Raw genomic sequence first — 25,479 nt, forward strand, 5'->3', positions numbered from 1 at the left:
GGTTTGGTGGGCAAAGAGGATTGGGTACTTAGTGCACCCAGTACAGCTAGAACATTGTGGGACTCTAGTACGATCTACAAATGAGAATCGGAGTCCTAGAGGGAGAAGGCACTTTCCTCTTTTGCTGAGGATGCTTCCTTCTCGTCTTGCTCGATATATTCTCTGAGAATATCAGGGGTGTCCTTGATGCTCGGGCACTGCATGTATCTTTGTCAAGCCTGATGGTCCTACAGAGTCTTTTTGGATTGGAACAACCAACATGCATCGCAGTCTTCCCCTTAATGTTCCGTGTAGAGACAGAGGTTACAGAACTTATGAAGGTTGGTGCACAGGTATTTAGAATGGTATCGAGGATGTAATTGAAATGGTGTCCGTTGCATCAGCGGAAGATGGATCTTTGAGTGGAAGTAGATAGAGACAAACAAGCTGGCCCGAAGGCTGCTGTTGGAGTTTTCTATTGGAATATGAAAGTTTGGGGAAATTTTTCAACACACAGAAGGTGAAAATTTGACCGAGATCAATACTGATGAGGGTACTGGAATTGCAAACCAAAGGAATCCTGATTGATGATTTATAATCGGAGAGTTGCAATACACGTCTGAACCAGATGGCGGAAAGAAAACTTATAAACAATGAAGTTGATGCCCATGCACACTATCACCGAAAGGAGGAGTCATTTTAACTCGTGACTGGAAAATACTTTTTTGAAGAAAAACAACTTGCAAATATCCTTAACGAACACTAGATAGCATGAGTATGAAAAGCATGTGTATTTAAGGCACACATGTTTCAAAAAGATCTATTCACCTAATTATATGCTTTTATTTAAATCTTTTATCAAGCCTGCATGCAAAATAGAGACCATACTGCGTAAAACAGAACAAATGTAAGAGGTGAAAATGGTCAACATTCTGTGATTCCGCAATGTGATATCTCCATGGCTGTGGCGCCAGGCACAGCGCAGTAAAACACATGCCACAAAGTGGCAAACTAGCCCTCATTCCATCAAGTGACCACACTTTAAAAAGTGAAATAAGAGTTAAATCAAATGTCCCACTAATCACGTTTGTTGGACAACATAAACTTTAGGTAAGGTGCCTAGACTGATTCCGGGTCACCCTTGCAGGATATGTTGACCTAGAGACCAGCTAGCTCACAGAGACCCCTAACCTTACCAAGGAGCAAATGGTTTCTGGCAACCACGAAACATGAAAACTCTAACGCCTGAGAGATCGTGGAATCAGGTCAGAACATTTCACTCATTCACTCATGCTCAGCGAAATATACAGAATACACAGTGGGACATTTTCGCATTATTTATTGAACCACTGTTATTCTTGTATATAAATCATATGCTGTGATAATCAGTAGACAGAAACAGATGAAAGTGACTACAAGCACTAAAAGCATACATTGTAGATGTGCTTCTACCATGAGCAGTGTATATAGGCAGACATATAAACAAGTCACTAAACGGGCATACACCTATCATTCAAAACCCTACCGTACGTGTACATATACCTTATTACCTGGTGGGAAAGAATATAGGAGCCTGTCTTGGTCATGAACTGGACACCCCTCAAGAGATGCCATACCAATACATGCAGGGATCCTCAGTGTCAGCTGGAGTGCCTCCTCTGCTAATCCTATGGAATGCTCTTTATTTATAATAGAAAGCAGCCTTGCAATGTGCATATAGATTAGTGATGTTATGGATATGTAGATAAACCGGTGGATGAAGCTAGAAATGCCTGCATAGAAGGGCCTTGAGGCATTGTGGAACTATATGTGTAAACAAAGCAGTTTTAGAGGAACTAATCCAACATTGTTGTGAACGAAAATATGTGAAAAAGGTCACAGAATATATGTTAAAGGGAAAAATAGGACAGTGTAAAAAAATTATCAGCTTTGCTACATGCGCCTAACTCAGGCACATATAAACATAGATCACCTACATGGCTTGATTATTATTAGGGTATCACGGGGTTTACAGGGAATGGTGTTCCCTCTAGTCAAACACTGAACGAGAAAGACAAGTTTTTATTGTATTGTGAGGTCTTGGTTAGTGTAGGGGTTAAGCAGTCTCGAGATCTTTAGAGATGTTTGCATTCACTTTGTCGAGGGAGAGCGTCCTCTGTATTGATATGTGTGCCCCCCTGCTTCCCCGAATGATACTAACCTGACGTCATATGTCTGCCTTAATAGACACTGTTTTATTACGTATTGTGTCATGTGACTATTTTGTCAGACCCAGCTTTTTCGTAAGTTCATTTCCAAAAGGTGTTGTCATAGATACAGCTGGATATGGGGGCAAATCCTTGGGTGGTCTGATCCGAAAAAGGAAGGTGCGTCCTCATTGCAATGTATATTTTCTGATGTAGGCCACATTGACTGCTGGTAGATGTAGTGTGAGCTATGCTGCTCAATTTGTGTCTCAAAAGTGATGTGTATTATTTCCGCCCATCATGTTGACTGCTGGGAGATGTAGTTTCAGCAAAGACTTGCAGTTTGCCTGAGATTACCAGTAGATATGTTAACTAAGTCATGATGTGTACATGTGATGTGTTTCTTAAATGGTAATAGTTACTACATGAAGATCTTACATGCGGTGCTTGCCACTGTGGATCGTGGCCTATTATACAAGGAATGTGGCATGTGCATTCAATGTCTCTCAGCTGTTTTATGTACTACCTGCAACACTCACTAGGCCTGTGTGGGCAAGTTTGGAGGTATCAGATATATCTTTTGCTCAATCTCACAAAAAACATCCTAAAACATTAGTTATATGCATCCAGTGCGTCTAGGTTAAGACACATACTTTCTGCCATGTTCACTAAACCAGTATGACATTATCATCTGTGTTTTTGGTATCACTAAAATTATCATAAAATCCCCCCAAGGTATGTTATCATTCAGGCCATTGATATGAGTGGATAATTTGTATACCCATCTTTGTTCCTTTTCATACAAGATTTTCTCTAGGTTCCTAGTCTTAGCTATTACTTGTTCTAAAACAATCCCTTTTACGTCAATTGCTGTATTATTTGCTGAGAGATAACGCTCTGCCATTTCAGTACAGTTGCATCTGCAGTGTATGGAGCTCCTGTGTTCACACATTCTAATGCTTACTATTCTAGTAGTCCATTTGTATTTTAAATTACTTTGGGAGGTAATCAAGTAGAATACTTGTTTAGTATTGGATTTAGTCGGATTCCTTAGTTCCCATGGAGTGCATAGGCCCAGGTCTATTTCTTTTGTTGGTTTAGTTAGATGACACACGCTACAATGTCCACATGGGTAGTGTACTGGGACTCGAGGGTGTCTTAGTGCTATATGTATGATGGTAACAGATCTATAATTCAGTTTAGGTCTCATGTGCACTAGGGTGTCGCGTAGGCTTGCCGCTCTTTTGTGAGAGAACAGTGCCTTTAACTGTATTTAATATCTTCCATACTAAGGGTGGATTTGTTTTTTTTCGGTGTGTGGAAGGTTCCAAATGTGCATCCTGAGTTTGGTTCCTTTCTCTTTTTTTTGTTCTCTATATTATGTCTTCTTGGTATTTTTGGATCCTGAGTTTTTCTTCCAACAAATTGGCATGGTGTTTTGAAATCGTTGGTTTCACTGCAGTTCCTACGCAGATGGAGGAATTGGCCATCTGCGAGATTTTCTCGTAATGCCCGAGGGTAAAAACTGTCAAATAGTAACAGATTATTTTTGGCATTAGGTTTATGAAAAGTGTCAATTGGAGACTATTTACTTTATGCTAAAAGGTTGCATCCTGGAATGTTAGTGAGTCTTTGTTGATGGTGTGCGTGAATTCTAAATTCCTGTCCTGATCATTGAGCCAGGTGACAAAAGCTAATGCTATCATTGAGTCACCTTTCCACACTACACTTCTATGTGGTGTTTCCACATTGAAATTTGTGTTCGGTAGGGGTTCCCGTCATGTAGTATGCAGTTCCTCATGTAGTATGCAGTTCCTTTATAAATTGTATCCATAAAACCCTGCTACACTAGGAACTAAAGTGCTCCCCATCAACGTTTGGTGTGTTTGGAGGAACAGGATTCCCTCAAATTCAAAACGTCTTTAAGTCTATTTTGGATGTGACGGTGCATTTTTTGCAAAGAAAAATGCAGGTTTACGCTCCTTGCATAATTCTATGTAATATCACTAAGTTTTCCTGTAATTTCACATAATTATTCTACAGCAAATTATGCGAGTTATTCCTACTTCATTCAACATCACAAACCATTCAATACAAAGCTCCTACACCCCTAGTAAGGACTGAATACCTCAACTATGACATCATCAGACTGGATACAACTGAAAGAGTTGGAGGCAGTATAGCAGGTATGTATTGCTCAATAGTCACCCTAAACACCTCAGACATGGTTGATCCAGTTGCTGCTCCGAAGCAGCTTAAATGAATAGCAAGTAAACACTTCTAACCCTGTTTTATCAGCCACTTTAATAAGGTTAGGTGTATATTAAGGCTTGCCAAGTGATCATGTTGAACCTCCCCTTCCACAACTCACCTTCAGTACTTGAAGACAATACGAAGTTCCTATAAGACATTATCCATAGCTCCAAAGCAGAATATGTTAGGGCGCAACTGGACAATGCCAAACGAGACTCAAAAAACAATGTCAAATCCTCAAACAGCAAACTAGTGGCAGATCTAACCCACGCCTTGAAGATAACTTGTCTTTCTTTAGTGGTGATGACTTCTTCACTCAATTTTTGGAAAAAACGAGGAAGATTAAATCAGAACTACAACTCTCCTCTCAATGTTTGCTTAACCATGCCCAACGCAGTCTCCTACCAATGCTTCCCATGAAGAGGTAGTCTTACTCAGATTTTACTACAACAAGTAATGCTGCATGGAATACCTTCGAAATTCCGGATGAAGTTGAGATACTCAAAAATAAAGTCGATACAACCCTCAAACTACTTCAAAGATCCTCTGCACACCGACCTCATCAAAGAGCTTAGATCTTCCATACTCCCACTTTGGTCCAAGATTTTCAATGCATCTCTCTCCTTGGGCATTCCTGATTGCGTAAAGATCTATGTCCAATAGCTAGAGAGATATGTACGTCTTCAACTCTGCAACCAAATCAAGCAGTTTTGGCTCCTTGACTACTCCAGAGAATACTTGACCAGAATGAACCTTAACTGCTTATACTACTGGATCTCTCCTCTGCTTTGATACGGTTAAACATGACAATATAAACAACCTGTAGAAGAAAGGATGGGGTTATCTGGTCCCATCCTCAGCTGGTTCTCCTCATTCCTTAATAATAGAGCCCAATGAAACAGAGTCAATCAACCCCACTGGACATTACACCAATATCGATTGGAGTACCTCAAGGATCCGCACTCTCATCTACACTATTCAACGTGCTCATTGAACCTCCTACTAAAATTCTTAAACACTCAAACACGTATGGTTATATGTATTTATACTTGAAAGTTTCCTCACCTGAAGATATAATAACTGCTCCCTAATAAAACCCCAAAAAAGGGTAACCTACAATTACCTTATGCTAAACATACTCAAGAAGGAATTTCTTGCCCCCCACAATCTCTCTGCCCCCTTAGATAAACAGCTCAAAATCTAACATTACCCAACTGTGCCCCACATGTTGTTGATTCCACTAGATCAGTAGGCAAAAAAATGGACAAATAACTGAATATGCAAGATCACATCAGTGAAACCACTGGAGGAGCCAAATATCAACTGAATATTCTAAGGAAAATCAATCCCTTCTTGCCCCTGGATGACTCTCATTTTGCAGTCCAATCCCCATACATCTCTCGACTAAAGTACAGGAGTGCTACCCCTGCAGGAATATACTAGGGGTGGGCGGCAAATTCCATTCCACTCACAGAACTTGCTAAATTTCAGCATTTCCGCGTTCCGTGCAGAATTAAAAAATGTCAAAAGGTCTGCGGTCTGTGGCGCAATGGAATTCGGGGACCTGAGGTAATTAAACCTCACCAGGAAGCACTTACATATAAATAAACTTGTAGGAGCCCGAGTAGTAGCTCAAATTCAATAACGCATTAATCGGCCCCTGGGCACGTGTGCTTTCTCCACATATCTACAGTCACAAATTAGGTGTTTCTCGAGTGCAATCCCTGTGTAGTTCCTTTGACCAAAAGGCTGATTTCTCCTCTTCTCCTTCTCTGATCAGCCTCTGACCCTTATAAACAAGAGGCATGTGAACTCGCATTCAATCCCCGTCCATTTGGAAACTAAAATCGTGAGCTCGGTCGAGGCTGGGCAGGTGTGCTTTCTCCACATATCTACTGTCAAAAATTAGCTGCAAGCCTTGATGGAGGTCTTTGCATCCATGAGTTTCTCGAGCGCAATCCCCGTGTAGTTCCTGGGAAAAGGATGCTGCTTTCTCCTCATCTGCTGCTGTTTTCGGCCTCCAATCCTTATAAACATGAGGCATGTGAACTCGCATTGAAGCCCCGTCCGTTCGGAAATGCCCCACACTCACTAGGGAAATGCCCCACAGACATTAGCGGTATGCAACATCTTCCTGGTATTTCCCTATTATGAAAGACAGCTCAATCAAGGGACCTCAGGCCCGTGACAAATTTACAGACACATGTTCACTTGAGACAACTCTTCTGTCCCTTTATGCAGCTGTAGTGTAGGAAAAGTACTATACATTTACCCAACGAGGTAGCACTTACTGATTAGCCAGTAGAAAGTCCTCCAGTTGAGTAGAGGTATTGCACAAAACTGTGGCATTTTCTTTGATAAATATGCAAGGTGTCAGGATCTCCGGGGCACGGTGGAAACGCTGAACACAACAGCCTCAAAGAAGACAGATCACGTCACGGAAGGCTCAGGAACCACAAGATCCGGCATGCTAAGCGCGCGCATCACACACCCGGAAATGCGTACTTAAAGCGCATTGGCCGAAGGGACACTGTCGAATATTTTGATTCCTGGTCGGCGGTCCGTTGTGTCCCGATTTCCCATGGTTCACGGAACAAGGAGCTGTGAGCAGTTCGGCGTTGGAAGTAAGTACCGATGTTCGGACCTCCGGTATTGTTTCCTGGAAGCGAGCAGAGCTCGTTTCATTCTACAGCATTGGAGTCTTGGTAGAGCGTTGGTTTTTACGCTCCCGGGACGGACAGGAACAGAGACGCCCACCAAAGGAGGTGGTTGCTGCGTCTCTGTTTTGAGACGTTATTGATTCTGACCCCTCGGTGGAGCGCCAGGCTAGGTGTTCCCGAGGCGAGTTGCAGCCTCAGCGTGACTCCCCATCAGTCGTTTTCGAACTGCATTTTCGGCCGTTTCTCTGCACAGTGTCCTCTGTTGGCCGGACACCGGGACAGGTGTCCATGCAGAGGACGGTTTGATCATCGGCCCTAATGAACTAGGAGCCAACGGCTGATGGGTAACGTATGAGAGACCTTGTAGTGCGAGACTAGAATCGCTCTTACTATTGTTTTCCCATTTCTAAGTGTACTTGTGCATATTAAACAAGAACATAGCAGTACAATTGTTGCCGTGGGTTTTTCTTACCAATACCCTCGATCCCGAGAAGTAGGGGGATTACACAAGGCAGGATTCATTCTGGCATGATGCTTGTCTGCCCCTGACTCCTTGAGAGTGACCATGCATAGATTACAACAGGCGTAGCAAAATATCCGGTAGCACACTAACTTCCGCGTGTTCGCAGAAATTTCGTGCTGTTTCGCAGAATTTTGCATGAGGCAACTCCGCAAATTCCACCTATGCCTAGATTACACAGGGGGCTCCTTTAAGGACCTCTCTGGACTAAGCTGTCAGGTTCATCATGGGATCCAGAAAATATGACCAATATAGGCCACATCAAAAACATCTCAAATGGCTACTGTTTGAAGCAAGGGTACAAATGCATAAGGCTATTCAACACAACACTGCTGTCTACCTGCCAAAAAAATTTAAAACTATCTGGTGCAATTCAAACCCTAAGAATTTGTATTTCTGTATTGTTGAAGCCATGTAAGTTCAACAAAATAAGACTTATAACCGCCCCTTTTCCGGTCTTGCCCAAGAATATGGAACACAATACCTTTGGAAACGACATCCTTCAAAATAGAAGTAAAATTGCTATTGCTGAATAGATACTTTCAAAATTATTCCTGAAATCACTCGGCTTAACTATTTGTCCTGTAGACATTTCTGGATCCTGAATCTACTAGGAATCTACTAAGTTATTTGCTACATGCTATATACATTATTTTCTGTTCTTGCTCCTTCTAGATTTGCCTGTTTTAACATGTTTGCTATTTTAACAACATGTACTGTCTATACCTCTATCTGTTTACTATTTATACAGTGCTCTGATGCCCCGATGGGTCATGTTCATGCTATATACAACTCCTAAAAAGAAAATGTCCTCATGAACCTGCGCTGCTTAAAGCCAACACACGGAGGTCAACCAAAAAAGAACAAAAGCCCTCAGATCTTTCAAAGATCTTTCAAAGGCTTCACCATTGAGAACCTGAACCTTAGTCTCATTTCTTACCTTTTTCTCCTCTTGTCTGATATCAACATATTTGTATATCATTTCTATATATTTCTGGAAGTCTATGTGAAAACCCAGAATGTAGCTGAAACGTGCTTGTCCCGGGGAAACCCTTTAATGCCCTGGAACTCTTGCCCTTTAATTTCAAGTTCTGGGCCATGAACCTCTTCCTCCATAGAAAAATACCTACACTGACACCCATTCTCACTTGTGCATTCCATGATGGCTATACTACAAAGGAATCCTAGTCTACAGGCCACCTGGACTCAGGTTTACATTTATATCTAAGTTCATCCAATTATTAGAAACCTACTTGGGCAAAAAAAACTTCCCACTGCTCTTGGATTTATTGAATTTCCATTTGGAAAGTTATATCTGCAAGAACAGTCTGGATTTTAAAGAAATGATGTCATGTTGGGGGCTTTCTCAACTAATCATGGCAGCTATTCACAAAGCAGGCCACACATTGGATGCTATTTTCAGTAAAGACAGCTGGCTTAAACTTGCTAATCCACTCCCTTTTACCTGGACTGACCACTATGGAGCCTCCTTCTGACCCTCCTGGTCTTCTAACCAGGAGAAACTCATTGGTGGAAAGAATACAGTCTTTAGAAGAAACTGGAAAGGTTCAGTGAAGAATCCCGATCCAAGGCCTTGAATAATTGTAAATAGACAGACTATGAGGATGCTGAATAGGCCGCAACAAAGCATTCCCTGTGGCTTACTGAACCTATTAATATTGTGGTCCAACATAAGGAAATTTATACATGAACAAAGATGCCCATAGCACACTGGTTCTCAGAGAGATTTTGATTACTTAGACTGGTCTTTCACTGTCAAGAGCGGGCACAGAGGAAATGTTGCCATGTACGGCACAAATGAGCCTCTGTCAGCTAAATCATCAAGAGATCTTTTTAAATTGATTGATCCCTTGCTTACTCCCCTATTGTCTTTTGGTATAGAGGGCTCTCATGACTTTTGTCACCAAGTGGCCACTTTTTTCTGCTCTACAGTTGTTGATATAAACAAAGATCTTGACCATCATAACTCTGAGTCTTCTATTGGATTTTCAGAATAAGTTAGGGCTAATAAGAACTATCTCTAGTAAAGACAACCCTACTGCCTGTCTCTTACACAAAAACAGACAGCAGTGTCAAATCAGACTCCCCACTTGAACCTTGCTCATCCAATGTTTTGCAATTAGGATCAAGGATTATAGTTCCCCATCTCACTGAAACTTTGATCAAAGCCATTTCATCTGGGTGCTTTCCTCGATCTTGGAAAAGAGTGGTGGTCAAGCCTCTGATTAAAATGCCTAACTTAGCAACCTGCAGAACTAAAAGACTATCATCCCATAGCCTGTACCCATCAAACTTCTTAATGTCCAAGTGATGAACTGTCAAGAACAATTTCAACAGCTGGCTGTATTGCAGTTTGGATTCTGGAGCAACCATGGTTCTGAGACTGGGCTCAAATCTGCAGTTAAAAAAAAACATTTGATGGTGGATGCTGGGACGGTAGCAGCGCTGGTCCTTTTGGACCAATCTGCAGCTTTCAATACCGCCTCCCTGACCTGGATTCTCAGGCAGCTCCAGGAACAGGGGGTTACAGACTTTGCGCTAAAATGTCTGGCATCTTTTCTGAGTTACAAGTCACGGATGGTTATTCATGGTAGCTCAGTTCTACTCTGAGTCCATAATAATGCCATGTGTGGTGTCTCATGGTTCCTCCCTGAGCCCTACATTATTCAACTTGTATGTCTCCCTGCTGCCAAAATTCATATGGTTGTTTGGACTCCATACACGGTCCTACGCCGATGACACTTAAATCATTATGTCTATCTCTAGGGACAGGGATGCGACTGGCATCAAGTTTAAAAACAGTGTGAAAGCTGTTGCCTCATGGATGGAAACAAACGACTTATGACTTGATGGAGAAAAGATGGACTTCCTGATCTTTGGTGGTCAACCATCCTTGTGGTCCAATCTGTTGGGGCCAGATAGGCCAGATAGGCTGGGGCCTTACCTACTCCAACTGACTAAGAATCTCAGAGTACTGATTGACAGGCATCTATTATTCAACCTTCAGGTCAACAGGATGCTTTCAATCTGTTTTTTGGATTATTAAATCCCTTAGGAACATGTTTCCTTTTATCCTTTTCCAGCACGCAAGCAAGTGGCACTGGGACTTAATATATCCAGGTTGGATTACTGTAATGCCCTTTACCTGGATAATAATAAGACTGAACTTGCCAAATTGCAGCTGGTTCAGAATGCTGCAGCCAGATTGATTCTGGATTTCTCCAAATTTCAATCAGTTTCTGAGGGGATTAGGAAAATTCATGGGCTACCCATGAATACATTAGTTATCTTCAAGTCTCTTTGAATTGTTCACACTGAACCAGGACAACTGAGGAACGTGTTCCAAAAATAGACTCCCCCTAGACCTAGTTCACTGCAATACTCAGGCAGGAATCTCCTCTCTTTTTCCGAAGCACTTAAAATTGATATGAGGAGTTAGAGCAATTCTGTGGAACTTGCTTCCTCACTCCGTTTTCAGCCTCCAATCTCACGTTTCATTTCACAAGGCACTGAAAACTTATCTTTTTACTATTTAATGGCCAGACAGGAGGATAAACTTGTTGCTACCTCTTCTCCCTCCCAACCAATACTAACTGATACTAGAGCCTTGATGCCTTCGGGCAGCTCTGTAAGGCTTTTCAATTCATTCATTCATTCATTCATTCTGGCAGGCCTGACATCCCAAATCCTTCAAAGCCATCTCTTTTAAAGATGCCTTAATCTTGTGCTTCACCAACATCATCCCCAGAGAAGATTGTCACCTCTGCTACATTTGAAGAAACTCTCAAAAGGCTCTGAGACCATTAAAAAGGAATTGTGTGGTCAGGGTACACTAACACCCTGCCATACCTGCAACCCTTTTTGACCCAAATAACTAGTTGTTATGAGGGTGAAAAAAATGTAACCCAGAGGTGGTTACATTAAAATGCAAAAAACTCCTCATTGGGGGATTAATGGCTGCACGGGGATTGAGGGAAGAGGTCACAGTGCTCGAAACATATTAGTTTCTGATGCTCAACATCGACCATCAACCTTTGCCGCCCCTCCGCGCACCCATACCCTGACCACCCAATTCCTTTTTATTTTTTGGTCCTGAAGAAAAACCGGTAAATCCCCTTGTTGGTTTGAAACATGTAGACCTAACACATATCACAGATACATTTGGTCCTAATTAAACCTTCACTGTATCGACATACACTGTTTTTAGCATTGTCCAGTAGTCTTAGAATAAATAATCTTTGGATAAGTCATACCAGGACAATTTTTAACTCACTGACTTTTTTCTTTACATTCATCACTCACATACCCGCTCCACTGTATCCCAGGTGTTGCAGCACACCTTGACGGCACTCGGCTGTCAAGGTGGCCCCGATGATGAAGCATGTCACCGACCAGGTCGGTGAGTGAGGGGTTCCTTAAAAACAAAGAAGGACTTCTTCTTTTTCTTCATTAGAGTCTCATCCTACCGATATCGCTTTCTAGCCTTATCTTTGGTGGTACTCCTTATTTTGTTATACAGAAATCTAAATAGTGTCACTGCTATTTGAATGAATCCAATGTTTTTCTCTGTTAGTGGTTTATTTTTAGATGGCTCATTTCAGAAACAGAAAGAGGTAACCCCTGCTCATGTCCTTTGGTCAGTCTGTCTTTCAATTGGGCATGTCACATTGGGGGAAAAATTAGGCATTCTCATATTCTCATGTGCTACATTTGACACAACAAAATGTAACATAAACAACATTTTTATTTGAGTTGGTCCTAAAATGTTTGACGTGGTAGTCCTGTCACAAAATAAAAACTAATCCTGCCAAGCTGCAAACCTGGCATATTGACTCCACCCATATGCTGTACTGAGAGGTCAGAAGTCAGGAGCATGTTGGGTGCCTCCAATGGATACAGGTTGAATCCAGTTATAAAGAATGCCACATTATGGGAGTGAGGATTCATCATTTTAAAATAGTAATCCTTTAAAGATTTAGTAACCAAGAGAGAATTGCACAAGCCAAAAGATCATCTCCCTATCACTCTCACTAATGCTCAACATTCATCACACAGGCTGAGGACATGGAGGTAGCACTATATATTTGGGTGCCTGGATGTAGTAGATTGATCAGAACTTTCATCAGGATCTAGAGCTAAATTGATATGGTATTGACACATGTATGTAACAAAAACTATGTCAAAATGGAATCAATGGTAGCTTAGCAAGCCTTTGGTTTATCTGTGTTTGTGCGTAACTGAGTTGGTGATCATAGAAGCCCAAATATAGCACATAGATTATTCCATCTTTTAAAGTTCACATCAGTGACATCAAAAACATTAATTTTCTTTAGTTCTCCCCTTCTATAGCTGCTCCACTTTATGAGCAGTAACGTTCTTTAAAAGAGATTTGCATGCAGAGTCAGAATAGTACATCACAGTAGGACAGTCTTACTAGAGAGCAGGACTCTTACCCGCGGCCCCGAAGCTCACAAATCAGCTTCATTATATGACTCCAGTCCAGGGCATCAGGTTCATTCTTCATCCATTTTTGCATTTCCTGCATGGAGTTGTCATCTGCGCAGGCAAAGGTGATCTCAGTGAAATATTCACAGACTGGGAGAGAATAATAGAGGTAGGGGCCAAAGGACAGTGCAGTCAAGGTTTCTCCTTTAACATCACCTGTGTATATAAAAAAGGTTCATACGTAAGCAAACTGAAAACCTATAATGTCACATGTTTCTTCCTTAGCACACAAGAATACATGGATGTGGGAAATTGAGTTGGTGGCTGAGGAGGGTGTAAGCTCTTCTCATGCAACAGCCACAATATGTTTCAGTGTAAAATTACCTGTGATTAGCCCTGCAGTAGCTTGGCTTAAATATTCAGTCTTAACTTAGATGCAATGTGTGAAGTCTTTATGAAGCACTTGATCAATAATAAAGTAACAACACAAGAAAAGTCCCACGCCAATTTGGAACAATAGAGTTAGTTTTAATTAATATTTTGACATAAAAACTACAAATATCCAATCATTAGAACTAGAGTTATAAATTCTTAAATTTCTAAGTAAAAAATAGCACTTAAAAAGGTTAAATCGCCAACCCCAGATACTTATGGAAAGTCAAAAGACATGAATGACTGTTATAGAGCACGGTTAGAACTGCCAAAGCTGATTTTTAGTAGATATTTCAAAGAAAAATATCGAAAAAGTAAAATTCAGCAGGGCAAGGTTGCCAGTGGTGTCCGAAGAGAAGGCAGTGCCATCGAGGAGCTGCTGGAGGAGGTCACTGTGAAGATTTATATGATCAGAGTTAGACAACTTTTGGAAAGTTAAAAATCTCTGATGGGGTCAAGTTGGGGCATGTAGCCGACAAGATTTCCGCAAGGACAGATACCCTCTTGAAGAAGGACAACTGGTTTGCCATGTAAAGTGTACAACAGCGTATGGGGTGGGTTAAAAAGACAGTTAGACAGTTTTACTTGCTGTGAGAGACTACTGCAATTGAACTCAAACAAACTCAAATTTGAGTCTTTGATTTCAATCTGATTTTCAGAAGATATAAGTGATCCATTGGATCAAATGCTAGGGATAGGTCCAGTACTATGTAAAGGCAGGATTCTCAATTGCCCATGATGAATAGAGCATCATCGACTACTTGTAGCAACGCTGGCTCCCTGCTCCCCCATCAGTTCACTTGGCATTTCAGATCAGAGGCGCTGCTTGAGCCTTTACACACCACAACGATCAGGGAGGCCATAATCCAATATTTTTATTTAAATAAGGGGTCCGTGAGCAGTGTTGCCACTCTCTGGGAGGCCTTTAAGGTCACTATCAGAAGAAGATGCATCAGCACAGCCGCAGGTATACTTAAGGATATCTGGGGCCAACTTTCTGGAGTGGAAAACACACTGGCGCAGCTTGAAAGTGACTACAAAATCCTCTTGTGCACAAATACTCTTGCTCAAGTTAAAGACCTAATTCAAGAGTATAATGAATTGGTGACTTGTGAGGTGTGCTACCTCTCTAAGAGACATGTGCCCAAACATTTGGCGAGGGGGGCAGACCTAGGAATCATTTGGCTGCTCAGATCAAACTTAGAATGGACCGTTAAGTCATGACAAAAATTACAGATCACACGGGGGGATCATTATCCTACGCATGCAATTGTTGTGCAGTTTCATAACTGCTCCGCTAAGTTGTAAACCTCAAAAGAAGGAATTGATTCCAAGAAGCTAGAAGAATACTTGGCAGATATTGCATTGCTTGGTTTTCCGCTGGACAGCGTGACTACCTTTGTCAACCAATTGAAGCTGCTGAGTCAATTCATTTTTTGCCTAATAAGAAAACACAGGGGCCAGATGGCCTCAGCTGTGAATTCTACAAGGAATTTACAGATGAATTGACACACTATATGTTAGATATGTACGAGTAAGCTTACAAATCAGGAATGCTACCACCATCGCTCAGAGAACCCTTGATATATACCCTGTTAAAAAAGGCAAATCACCCTATAACGGCGAATCGTATCGCCCATTGCCACTGCTTAATATTTATGCGAAAATTCTAGCAAAACTTCTGGCCACTAGACTCCAACCGTTAATGCCAATGCTAGTCCTCCCCGATCGATCTATTGAGTGGGGCTGCATGTTTCAAATACTACAGCGCATAGGGGTCCCTGAGTTTTATAGTAGATGGGTACAGTTGTGTATACTGATCCCACAACTTATGTCCGGGTAGACAAGCTCATATAGGATCCAATTAGGACCTGTATGGGCACCAGACAAGGGTGCCGTCTTCGGCCACTTCTCTTCTTCCTTATGCTGGAGTCACTAGCTTGCGCCATTAGACAGTGACATCAAGAGGCAGCATTGCACCTTTTACAGGAAACCACAAATATTCCTAGCACCAATTCTGCACAGATCAATCAATCGATCAATCATCGCATTTATATAGCGCACTACTCACCCAGAGGGTCTCAAGGCGCTGGGGTAGGGGGGTCCGCTAATGCTCGAACAGCCAGGTCTTGAGTTGCTTCCTGAAGGTGAGGTGTTCCTGGGTCAGGCGGAGGTGGGTGGGGAGGGAGTTCCATGTCTTGGCGGCGAGGCAGGAGAAGGACCGTCCCCCTGTGGTGGCTCTTCAGATATATTAGGTTCAGGATTTTCTCAGGGATCACCATCAACTGGAACAAATCAGTGATAGTACTTCTGACCATGATCACTGTCCCTCATGCTCTGGAGTTTCCTCTTGCATGGTCATCTGACCCTGTTAAATATCTTGGGGGTATGTGTTCACCACAACCCGGAAATAGTTATTAGGGAATTATGACGCTGCTTGCTCTGTGTTGGAACAGCAGGTAGATAGATTGACAAGGGTGCCGGCCATCAATAGCTGATCGCATAGCTCTTTTCAAGCCTCGATTTCTGTACCTATTTGCAAAACATATCCATGAAATTGACCCAACAATTTTTTTAAACCATACACTCGCTGCTGGTGAGGCTGGTGTGGGTAGGCATGCAGCCCTGCATGAGCTGGGGTACATTTATTTGGGACCACAGTAAAGGTGGCTTTAGTGTCCCAGAAATGTATCTGAAGTCGCTACGTACACAAGTGCAATATGCATATTATTGGTACCAGCATCATGAATTATTTCCTAATGTGGAAGTTGAGGACGGTGATGTGCACTCGATTCCATTGAGGTGTATACTGTCATATTCGCACAGAGCTACCCCCAAAATAGGAAATCAATACAATAGACACCACAATTGCAGCCTGGCAGGCTGTGGGCCGGGTGGCAGATAAGCTTCCGCTATATACCCCCTTTCTCCCATTAGCTTACCACACACCACACGGGCTATGCAAACCCTGAAATCAGTAGGTATAGATAAAATGCAGGTCCTCTACCCAAATGGCAGTTTCATCACGGTAGAGGAGCTACAATACATACATAAAAAGTCGCCGCTATTCTTGTTTTAATTTCACAGACTTAAGAAGGCGATGCAGGCACAATACCACACCTTTCCCGATGAGTCACCAACGTTGCAAACCTTACAGACACTCCTAATTAGCCCCACATAGCATAAACTGATCACAAACCTATACAGTGCGGCAAGATATGAGAAAGTTGTTATTATTGACATAAGCCTCAAACAATAGAGTACTAGACTTCACCATCAGCTTACTCAGAAGGAGTGGGAGTACTGCTGTCAGCTAACTAGTGCATTCACGTCTAACGGCAATTTACGCATTATTCACTTGACATTTTTACATCAAGCATACCACACACCATTTAAACTGCACAAATATGGCTTCTAGGATAATGATACAGGTAAAAGATGTGGGGATAAAGGGGCTGATTTCTGGCACCTGGGCTGGGAATGCCATCGAGTGGCTGAGTTCTGGGCAGAGGTGATACACAGATTACAAACTAAGACTACTCTTACCCTACAATGCAACCCACAGTGTGTCTGTCGTGCTACATGCTGTTTCTGAATGGTGTCATTGGTAAATGTATCAGAGTTGCCTTGGGGCTGGCAGAGAGTAGGGTGGGGATGCGATGGGAAAAGGACCTTGTATATTGCAGGGAGAATCTAGAACTGTATGCAGAAAAACTGCCAGCTCCCTCTTGACCCAAGGACAATTGGGAGCCAATGATGCAATATTTGTAGTCTAAAGAGCAAGAAAGGTTATCAGAAAAAAGAAGATGTATAGTACTGTCAATGTGCATTTATTAATCAACCATGTGTAACAACAAATTTGATTGTATCAGTGGGCAACTATGCAGCAGGAAGGGATAGCCACTGGTTGTTTGCTTTAACCTGTTCTTGAGATGTATGCAATGTTGATTTTGTAAGCAACATAAGAATTTGAAAAAACAATAAAAAAGAAAATTAAAAAAAAGAAAAACCTCACCATGGTTTTCCCCAGTGAAGTGGGAGAGCTGCTGCTATAGTAATATGCACTACCTTCTCAGAGTTTGTTCCATAATTCTTTGCAGGTCTTTTTCTTTAAAAACATGTTTACCCATAACTAAGTTTGTGGTGGTCCTAGGACGATGGGACCATCCCACAACTGTTCAGCATGGCTTGGGCTTGCTCCCTGTGTCATCATCGGCATCCTTACATAAGTTGGAGGGGTAAACTCATTACCTTTCCTGCTTTTGGCAGTGTGGCAGTGTGGCAGTTTTTGTAAAAGTGCACACTCCAACAAGTGACATTAATTTTGACTTGAGATCCAAGTTGGGCTTAATGGAATGAGTTGGTTTATAGTTTGGAAGGCCCACAGCGGACAGGACAGGATACTACAGTAAAAATGATTATATCACATGTTTACTGCTAGGACAGGTGAAATGCATGTTTCTGCCCGTTTGATATGCTGCACCCTGCCTTAGGACTCCGAAAAAATGCCAGAGTGGTGACTTACACAGATGTATTTACATGAGGAAGTAGTGGCTGTGCCATTGCTTTAAATGAAAAATGTCTAGTTAGCAGTGGATGACTCTGCCAGTCTGCACTGATCAACTATGGAAATCATTTTACTTAGGGAACCACTCTAACTCACTTGCCCTAGGTACCAGGGTGCCATTACTAGGGACTCACAGGTAAGTTTGCCATTTCCAATTGGGTATAGCCAATTCAAGATAAAGTTTAGGGCCGGGGCACAGGCATTGACGTCTGGTTAGCAGGCCTCAGTGTACTCTCAGAGAAAAAATAAATTGTCAACATAAGTTGAAAAACCATATAAAAATAGGCCTTTCCTTACACCTATACACAGCTTTCATGATGTCATATATGAGAGAAGTGGGAATGGATTTGACTTGGATAACTAATACTCTGCAACAGCTGTAGGAGGTGGCAGGACTGGCGGACAGTTATAAACCCCCAAAGGCCAAAGTGCCAAGTCACCCTGAGTGTCCAAGTGCTATTCTGTGAAACATGTGCCTTTTGCAATCTGTGTATGAACATGTACCATTTATAAGCACACATGATAAAGGGCAACAGACACAGAGCAATCAGATCACTGATCTTCCGTGTGTCCTTTTGGTCCATATTCCAGTTGTTCGTAGTAGGGCAAATCATTGGGGATAAATGGTTATGCTTCCCCAATTGTTTTATTACTTTACAAACATAAGGTTTATACTCAGGGAAAGGATTCAGAGAGCTGAAATCCATGTTTTACCTTGATTTGGGGGAAGGGATAGCTGAGAGTGGTGCAGCTTAGCTAAATTGGGTGACCAATAGAGGTGAAATGGTGGTCTCATACTTCAGAGTGTACTATATAGTGTCCCAACTTCAATGGGTCACATATTGTTTTGTGGAACATCACCTGGGTGAAACAGGGATCCCACACACATACCTTCATGAGGGACTTTAGGTACTCGTACACTAAAAGGAAGGAAGACCTACCACTGCTGGCCAGAGAAGCACTGGGATGTCTGAGATAGAGCATCGCCTACACAAGGCTGGTGCTGTCATACTTGCCAGTGATTTCCTTGAAGGGGCTGCCAACCACACTGGGATACCTTACCCCTCAAGACTTGTATCACTGAGAAACAGCAGAGTTTAAATTTGTAGGGCACTTATTCCATGTGGATATCCAGAGAGGACAAATCTTGCTGTACCTTAGATTTGGGCATGCTCTTAAACAACAGCTTGTGTTGCCTGCTTTAGATATATCCAATTTAACATTGTATTGTATTGTATAGTATTGTAATTGGATTTAGATAACACTCACTACCCCTGACGAGGCGTTGGAAGTGCTTGTTCAGTGAGTAGGAAGCTACTCCGGGACCCATAAAAGATTAGTGCTGAATTTTGCAAAGTGTATGGAAGTAATTTGAGTGATGGATATGTTAGTCAGTTATTTGGATTTAGAAGGACAGTGGAAGGATAGAAGAGGGAAAAAGTTTTGCATTTATAATGGGCTTGTTACCCCTGATTGGGGTGTTGAAGTGCTTTGTTGCTGAGTAGCACGCTCCTACCGAACCCGTAAAGGATTAGGGGTGAATTAGTATAATGAAATATGAAATTATTTTGAGTGGTAGATATGGTGGTCAGTTTTTTTAATTAAGAAGGACAGCGGAGTGATACAAGCGGGAAAAAAGTTTGTATTTATATAGCACTTGTTACCCCTGATGGGTTTTTGAAGCAGGTGTTTCCAACGAGTAGCATGCTACTCTGTAACCCATAACCGATTAGTGGTGAACTAATATAGTAAAATATGAATGTTAAGTGTGGGGTGGATATGTTTATTCAGTAATTTGGATTGATAAGGATAGCAGAAGGATAGAAAAAGGGAAACATTTTACATTTATATAGCGTTTCCTACTCCTGATGGCGTTTTCAGCAAGTAGCATGCTACCCCGGAACTCATAAAGTATCAGTGGTAAATTGATATAGTGAAATATGAAATTCATTGGACATGTTAGTCTGTTATTTTTGATTGATAAGGATAGTGGAAGAGTAGCAGAGAGAAGGATTTAGATATTATGATTTTCTTGTTTTGTTTTAGAGGGTAGGAGTAGGAGGAGGCTTGGGATGAGTAAAAGGGATAGGGAGGGGAAGAGTCAGAGGGACGAGTTTGGAAAGGCTTGTTATGGGGGATCAGAATGGTAAAAAAGGTATGAGATGATGAGTAGAGAAGAGTCTAGAAAGGGTTAATGTGGGGATCATAATTGTGGTATGGGGCTTGGGATGAATGAGGGAGTGGTGGCAGAGGATATATTGAAAGAGGTATAGGGTGTGAAATAGGGTAGTGCATCGGAAAGTGTAGCAGAGCGAGGCTTGAGATGAGTCAGAGAGTTAAGGTAGAGGATATGTTGAGAGAGGGACAAGGTGAGAAATAGGGTAGTGCATTGGATACACTGAATTAGTACATACATTATAAATATATAGATCCATAAGTACATGTAAGGCGTGTAGATACATATGGAAGTAAGTATATGTAGCTTAAAGATGCATTCAATAAACTCCAGCTTTCAAGTGCTGTACTTTAAATTAATTTGATGTATTTGCTTTAAAAATATATTTATTCTACATGTGTATATAAATGAATACACATTTATAGGTACTTACCTATAGTACCAATAAATGTTTATATGCAGAGAGATATGCTGTACATTTCTGTTTCTGTACGGTGCTTTTGTGGGGAATACCCAATTCTTGAGAGGTTTTCCGAAGATAATGTGGTTATCCATGGATTTTCGTTTGTGGGTAAAGAATTCTGTAGTTTGGCTGCTTGAAAAGATGAAAAGATTACTCTGCTATACACATATGCCCCTGTTACCTGCCCCAGATATGATGTGGAGTTGCCTAGACGTATTACATTTTTGTTACGCACTACTTGACTTTGTGGTCAGTCCCATGGGAAGGACAGGTTTAGGGAAAATGGAAACTGCTTATGACTGATACACACATGAACCTATAATGAAATGGCCACAACATTTGCAGTTCTTTCGCTGTCGGGCCAAAGCCCTGAGATAGAAAACAGCCGTGAGACCAGCATTAGAAAACTGGAGGCAAGTTGTGGTATGTTGGGAAAGTGTGGTAGGTAGAGTGCTCTTCAGTGAGGAAAAGTGAAGGTTGTGCAAGAACCGATAGCAAAAGTGTTGGAAAAATTAATACATGTATATAAGGAAAATGAGAAAGATAATACCAGGCCACCGTAAATGGATGTAACAAATAAGAAATTTGAGCCCCTCATCATAGCCACTGATCACCACTGATGGTTTGCCCTGATAAAAGCTTGTCCTAGAAGAGCTACAGGTATGTACCAAATAAATAGGGTGAGGGGTCCCAAGAGGTTGGAAGCAGCCTCATACATATATAGTATTAACTACCATTGCAACATGCATAGAAGGCCCTCTCAAAATATTAAAGGCCCTGTAATGGGGAGAAAATACAACTCAAATGGCTACAAAACAACCATACTTGGGGGTATATTTACTAAGATTTTACGCAACGCAAAGGAGATATCAGAAATGCCCCATATTTACAAAGATAGGACACATTTTTTGCTGCCTATTTGTAATGGCATACTGTCTGCTGCATAGTGCCAATGCCATTGTGAGAGAGTGCCTGTACAACAAACAGTATACTTTTTGTGCAGGAAGGGACACCTTCCTGCACAGAAACAAAGCTTGAAGGCATTTCCCTCATTCTACTAGTGCTGCCGAATGCCACACATGCAGAAAGAGGAAATAACAAGGAGAAATAACATTTTTGTTTCCTCGTTACTTCACTGTTGGAAAGGTGCACCATTTTGACGCAATACCAGATTTACTAGCCTTAGTGAATCAGTGATTGGGCCAAAATCCATGGAGGAAGCATGGGAATGCCTATGCTCCACTCAAGGAGCGGTTCCCTATACAGAGCATTGCAAGACAGCGATCTACCCTTCCTTGAATTGTTCTCTATATACTGAGCCGTGCAGAGCCAGGCAAGATGGTTTTGCCTATATCAGTAAATGCCACTTAGGGGCAGGGGTTGCCTTGTGTCACCTTGCATGGCGCAAGTGCAACATACACCCTTAGTAGGTCGGGGCCTTAATCTCTAACACAATAAACTCACAAACTAACTAATGTACCTAGTTTAAAAAGTTCTTCAACTCAGGGGACTAAATAAGAATGAGATAATGTGTAAATATTGGCCTCATAAATAAGACATTAATGGTAAATATATATATAATGATAATAATTAATTTTATGCATAGGCAATGATTTCTATGTAAACGTTATTGCACATTTCTAGCTTGAGTAGTTGTAAAACTTGAAAATGTTAATAACATTTTAAAAAATAATAATGATATTGACACCATGAGAGCATTATTGATTCCTGGATGATCCAGCGCTTATTCTTTCAGTAATTCTCTCCATTTTACCTTAATTACTCTTGTCCTTTTTTACTAGATCTGAAATGTGCTTGCCTTGGATGTATTTCTTTCTCTTTCTGGAGTTTTATACCAGCTGGAAGGAGAGTGACAAGCTGCTGTGTTGTCAAAAGTGTGACTAAAACCATGACTCGCTGCTCCATATAACCTGCCCAGAGACAATCGGCTTCTAAAGCCACCTTTCATAGGCATGGTCCAGGGGCATTGGCTTCTAAATCTAACCTTCATTAGCCTGGGCAAGAGGCAACATTTTCCAAAGCCACCTTTCATTGTCCCGTGCCGGAGGTAGCAGCTTCAAAAAGCCTTTTATTGGCCAGGACCAGAGGCAGTGGCTTCCAAAGCCACCTTTCATAGGCCAGGGAACAGAAGGTGCTTGAAAGGGGACCTCAATTGGTAACATGTGATGTCTAGTATAAAGATTATGTAATGAAGCTCTTTCTTGGTGTTCTTCCTCTGAAGAACATAGTTTTGGGGGGGATTACTGTGAAGAATGTATGCACTTAGTTGAATTGTTCCATAATTGTGTTACTCATGCTTGTTTGGATTTCTATTGGAGGGCCACAGCATTCTAGAATCAATTGTATGGTTGTTGTACTTTACTATTACAATTAGTTTTGTTTTTTCATTAACTGGGCAGATCAAGTGAATCTATATGTCCATCTAGTCATATTTTTGCAAATAAAACTAGACTCAATCATAACTACTGCATGCTTTATATTTTCTAATGGAAATCTAAACAATAACCCTATAGAGGAACTTCATTCAAAAATAGTTTTGATAAATATGCATGAGTGGCCAGGACAGATCCCTTTTGCTACCAGGTGTGCATTACCTTGCATACATATATGAGTAGGGTTGAATTTGCAGTTCCTTTCTGGTGGCCGCAACACAACTTCTAAACATAAACACATGTGACTGTAAATGTTGTGTTTAAAATTCATAATAAACTCTCTAGTAGCAAATGGTGTGAACACATTATTTATGTTTCTACTATATTCTGGTACAATAATCTGAGTGTATCTGCCTGCAAAAGAATACATAAAAAACTACTGTCTGTGGATGAGCAGAGACATGAATAGTACATACCTGATGAAAAGCTTTTGATGAAATGAGAAAACATTTCAGAAATGGCACCCTCAAAAAAGCTGGAGTCCTGTGTCAAATACATCTCCCTCACTGCCTTGGCAGTATAATGCTTTTCATGGAGTTCCTTCAGGTCCATGGTGGAGTCTCAGGTGCAACCTTCTGCCGCGTTCTGCCTGTGTTTCTTTCAATGCACGCTATATAGTCTGAAATCTGACTTTTAAATGATCTTTAAACAAAGAGAACTCTGTATACAAATGCAAAACTTGACTGTGCGTTTTTACTATTTCTAAATCCACACTTTTTGTCTGGAGTTTCTAAAGAATTCATTGGGGATTAGGTGCCTTTTATTAATCTCTAATGCCTTGGGCATGTAGAAGAGGAGCCAGATATAATATGAGAATTCTTAATCAGTGCATTGCAGGGTCATAAGATATAGTCAGCTCAGATAACTGTAACTGCTGAATTTATATTTTTCTGTTGATGCAAATAAAATCTGAGCCAAACTGAAACGTCCTTATAGCATTTTCATTTTTTTTTGCGAATTCCAATGTTTAAAATACTATTTCCTATCTATAACGTCCCTGAACCTCTATTTTCTTCAGTGAATGTATAGTGTTTTTTAATGCTATCGCCCAACATTACCCTGTAACCATTTGTATTTTAGTGGATATACATATAATTACTTTCCTACCCACACCTGAAGCCACACTTTCAAGAAGAAAGAAAGTGAGATGCTGATATTCAATCTCTGAGAGTGTATATACATATACATATATATGTTCAATGAAAAAACCATAGGTTTCAGGTCATATATAGTTAGGAATTAGCATTTAAAAAACCATTGAAATTGCTCCTATATAGTTAGTTGTACTAACTATATTTTGCGCACCTGCAATCCACTGCTGATGATGTCACATATTACATCATTCATGACATGGTCAGTGACATCACTGATGACATCTCAAATGACATCACTAATGACATCACTGATGACATCATCCAGTGACTGTATGTTTCTATGAAGTTTAAATAAGTTTTACATATTGAAAAATGAGTGGATGTATAAGTGTCTGGATGAAGGATTTAGTAGGTACATGACTGAATGCATGAGTGAGTGATTAAATGTGTCTTACTGAATGCATGGGTTAGTGACTAAACTGTCTGAATGGGTGCATCAGTATGTCTGTTGTTGTGTAAGCTACTGCATGTGTTGATCAGTAGCTATATGAATGGCTATATGAGTTATTGATTGGTTGCCCGAGTATTTGTATGGGAGACTGAGTGTGTGTGTGGGTAGCTGGCATACATAAATGACTATACATAAGAGCCACTGATTGTGCGGGTGGCTGTATAGGTCATTGTGTACTTGTATCAGTAAATGTAAAATCTAAGTAAGTATGTGTTTGTATATGTTTGAATAAGTAAGGAGTTGTGTGTATAACTGTATAGTTGAGGAAATGAACGTGTGATTGTTTCTTTGCATGACTGACTAGATGTGTGAGTAACTCCATGGATGAGTGGCAGAGTGTGAGTGTCTGTATAGGTGTTTGAGTGCAGATGATAGTGTTGTATTGATTAGTGACTGTATGTATGAGTGATTCTATGGGTAAATGGTTGGATATGTGTATAGACCTAACAATCAGTGTGTGCGTATGTAGTAACTGGTATTGGTGTGTCAATGGTTTCAAGAATGGTAGTCTGTGTTTAACACTGGGTGTATCAAAGGTTATATTAGAGTGTGAAGAGGTGCATCGTCTTATCACATGAATGATATCATCAGTGATGTGATCAGTGATGTCAATTGAGAGGTCATCAGTGATGTCATCAGTGATGTCATTTGAGATGTCATCAGTGATGTCATCAGTGATGTCACTGACCATGTCATGAATGATGTAATATGTGACATCA

General features: G+C 41.1%; 1 protein-coding gene across 1 annotated transcript in view; it reads right to left on the reverse strand.

The window, feature by feature from the left end:
* Positions 1-23,738, reverse strand: part of LOC147718267 (indolethylamine N-methyltransferase-like) — a 41,868-nt gene extending 18,130 nt beyond the window's left edge. The window contains exons 1-2 of the mRNA XM_086966670.1: positions 23,572-23,738; positions 13,073-13,280 (exon numbers count right to left, since the gene is read on the reverse strand). Coding sequence (XP_086822796.1) covers positions 13,073-13,280; positions 23,572-23,707 — 344 coding nt within the window. The 5' untranslated portion in view covers positions 23,708-23,738. The remainder of the gene's footprint in view (positions 1-13,072; positions 13,281-23,571) is intronic.
* Positions 23,739-25,479: the final 1,741 nt, after the last annotated feature.

Source organism: Lissotriton vulgaris, chromosome 4_1, assembly GCF_964263255.1.
Source record: "Lissotriton vulgaris chromosome 4_1, aLisVul1.2, whole genome shotgun sequence".
Classification (NCBI taxonomy): Eukaryota; Metazoa; Chordata; class Amphibia; order Caudata; family Salamandridae; genus Lissotriton; species Lissotriton vulgaris.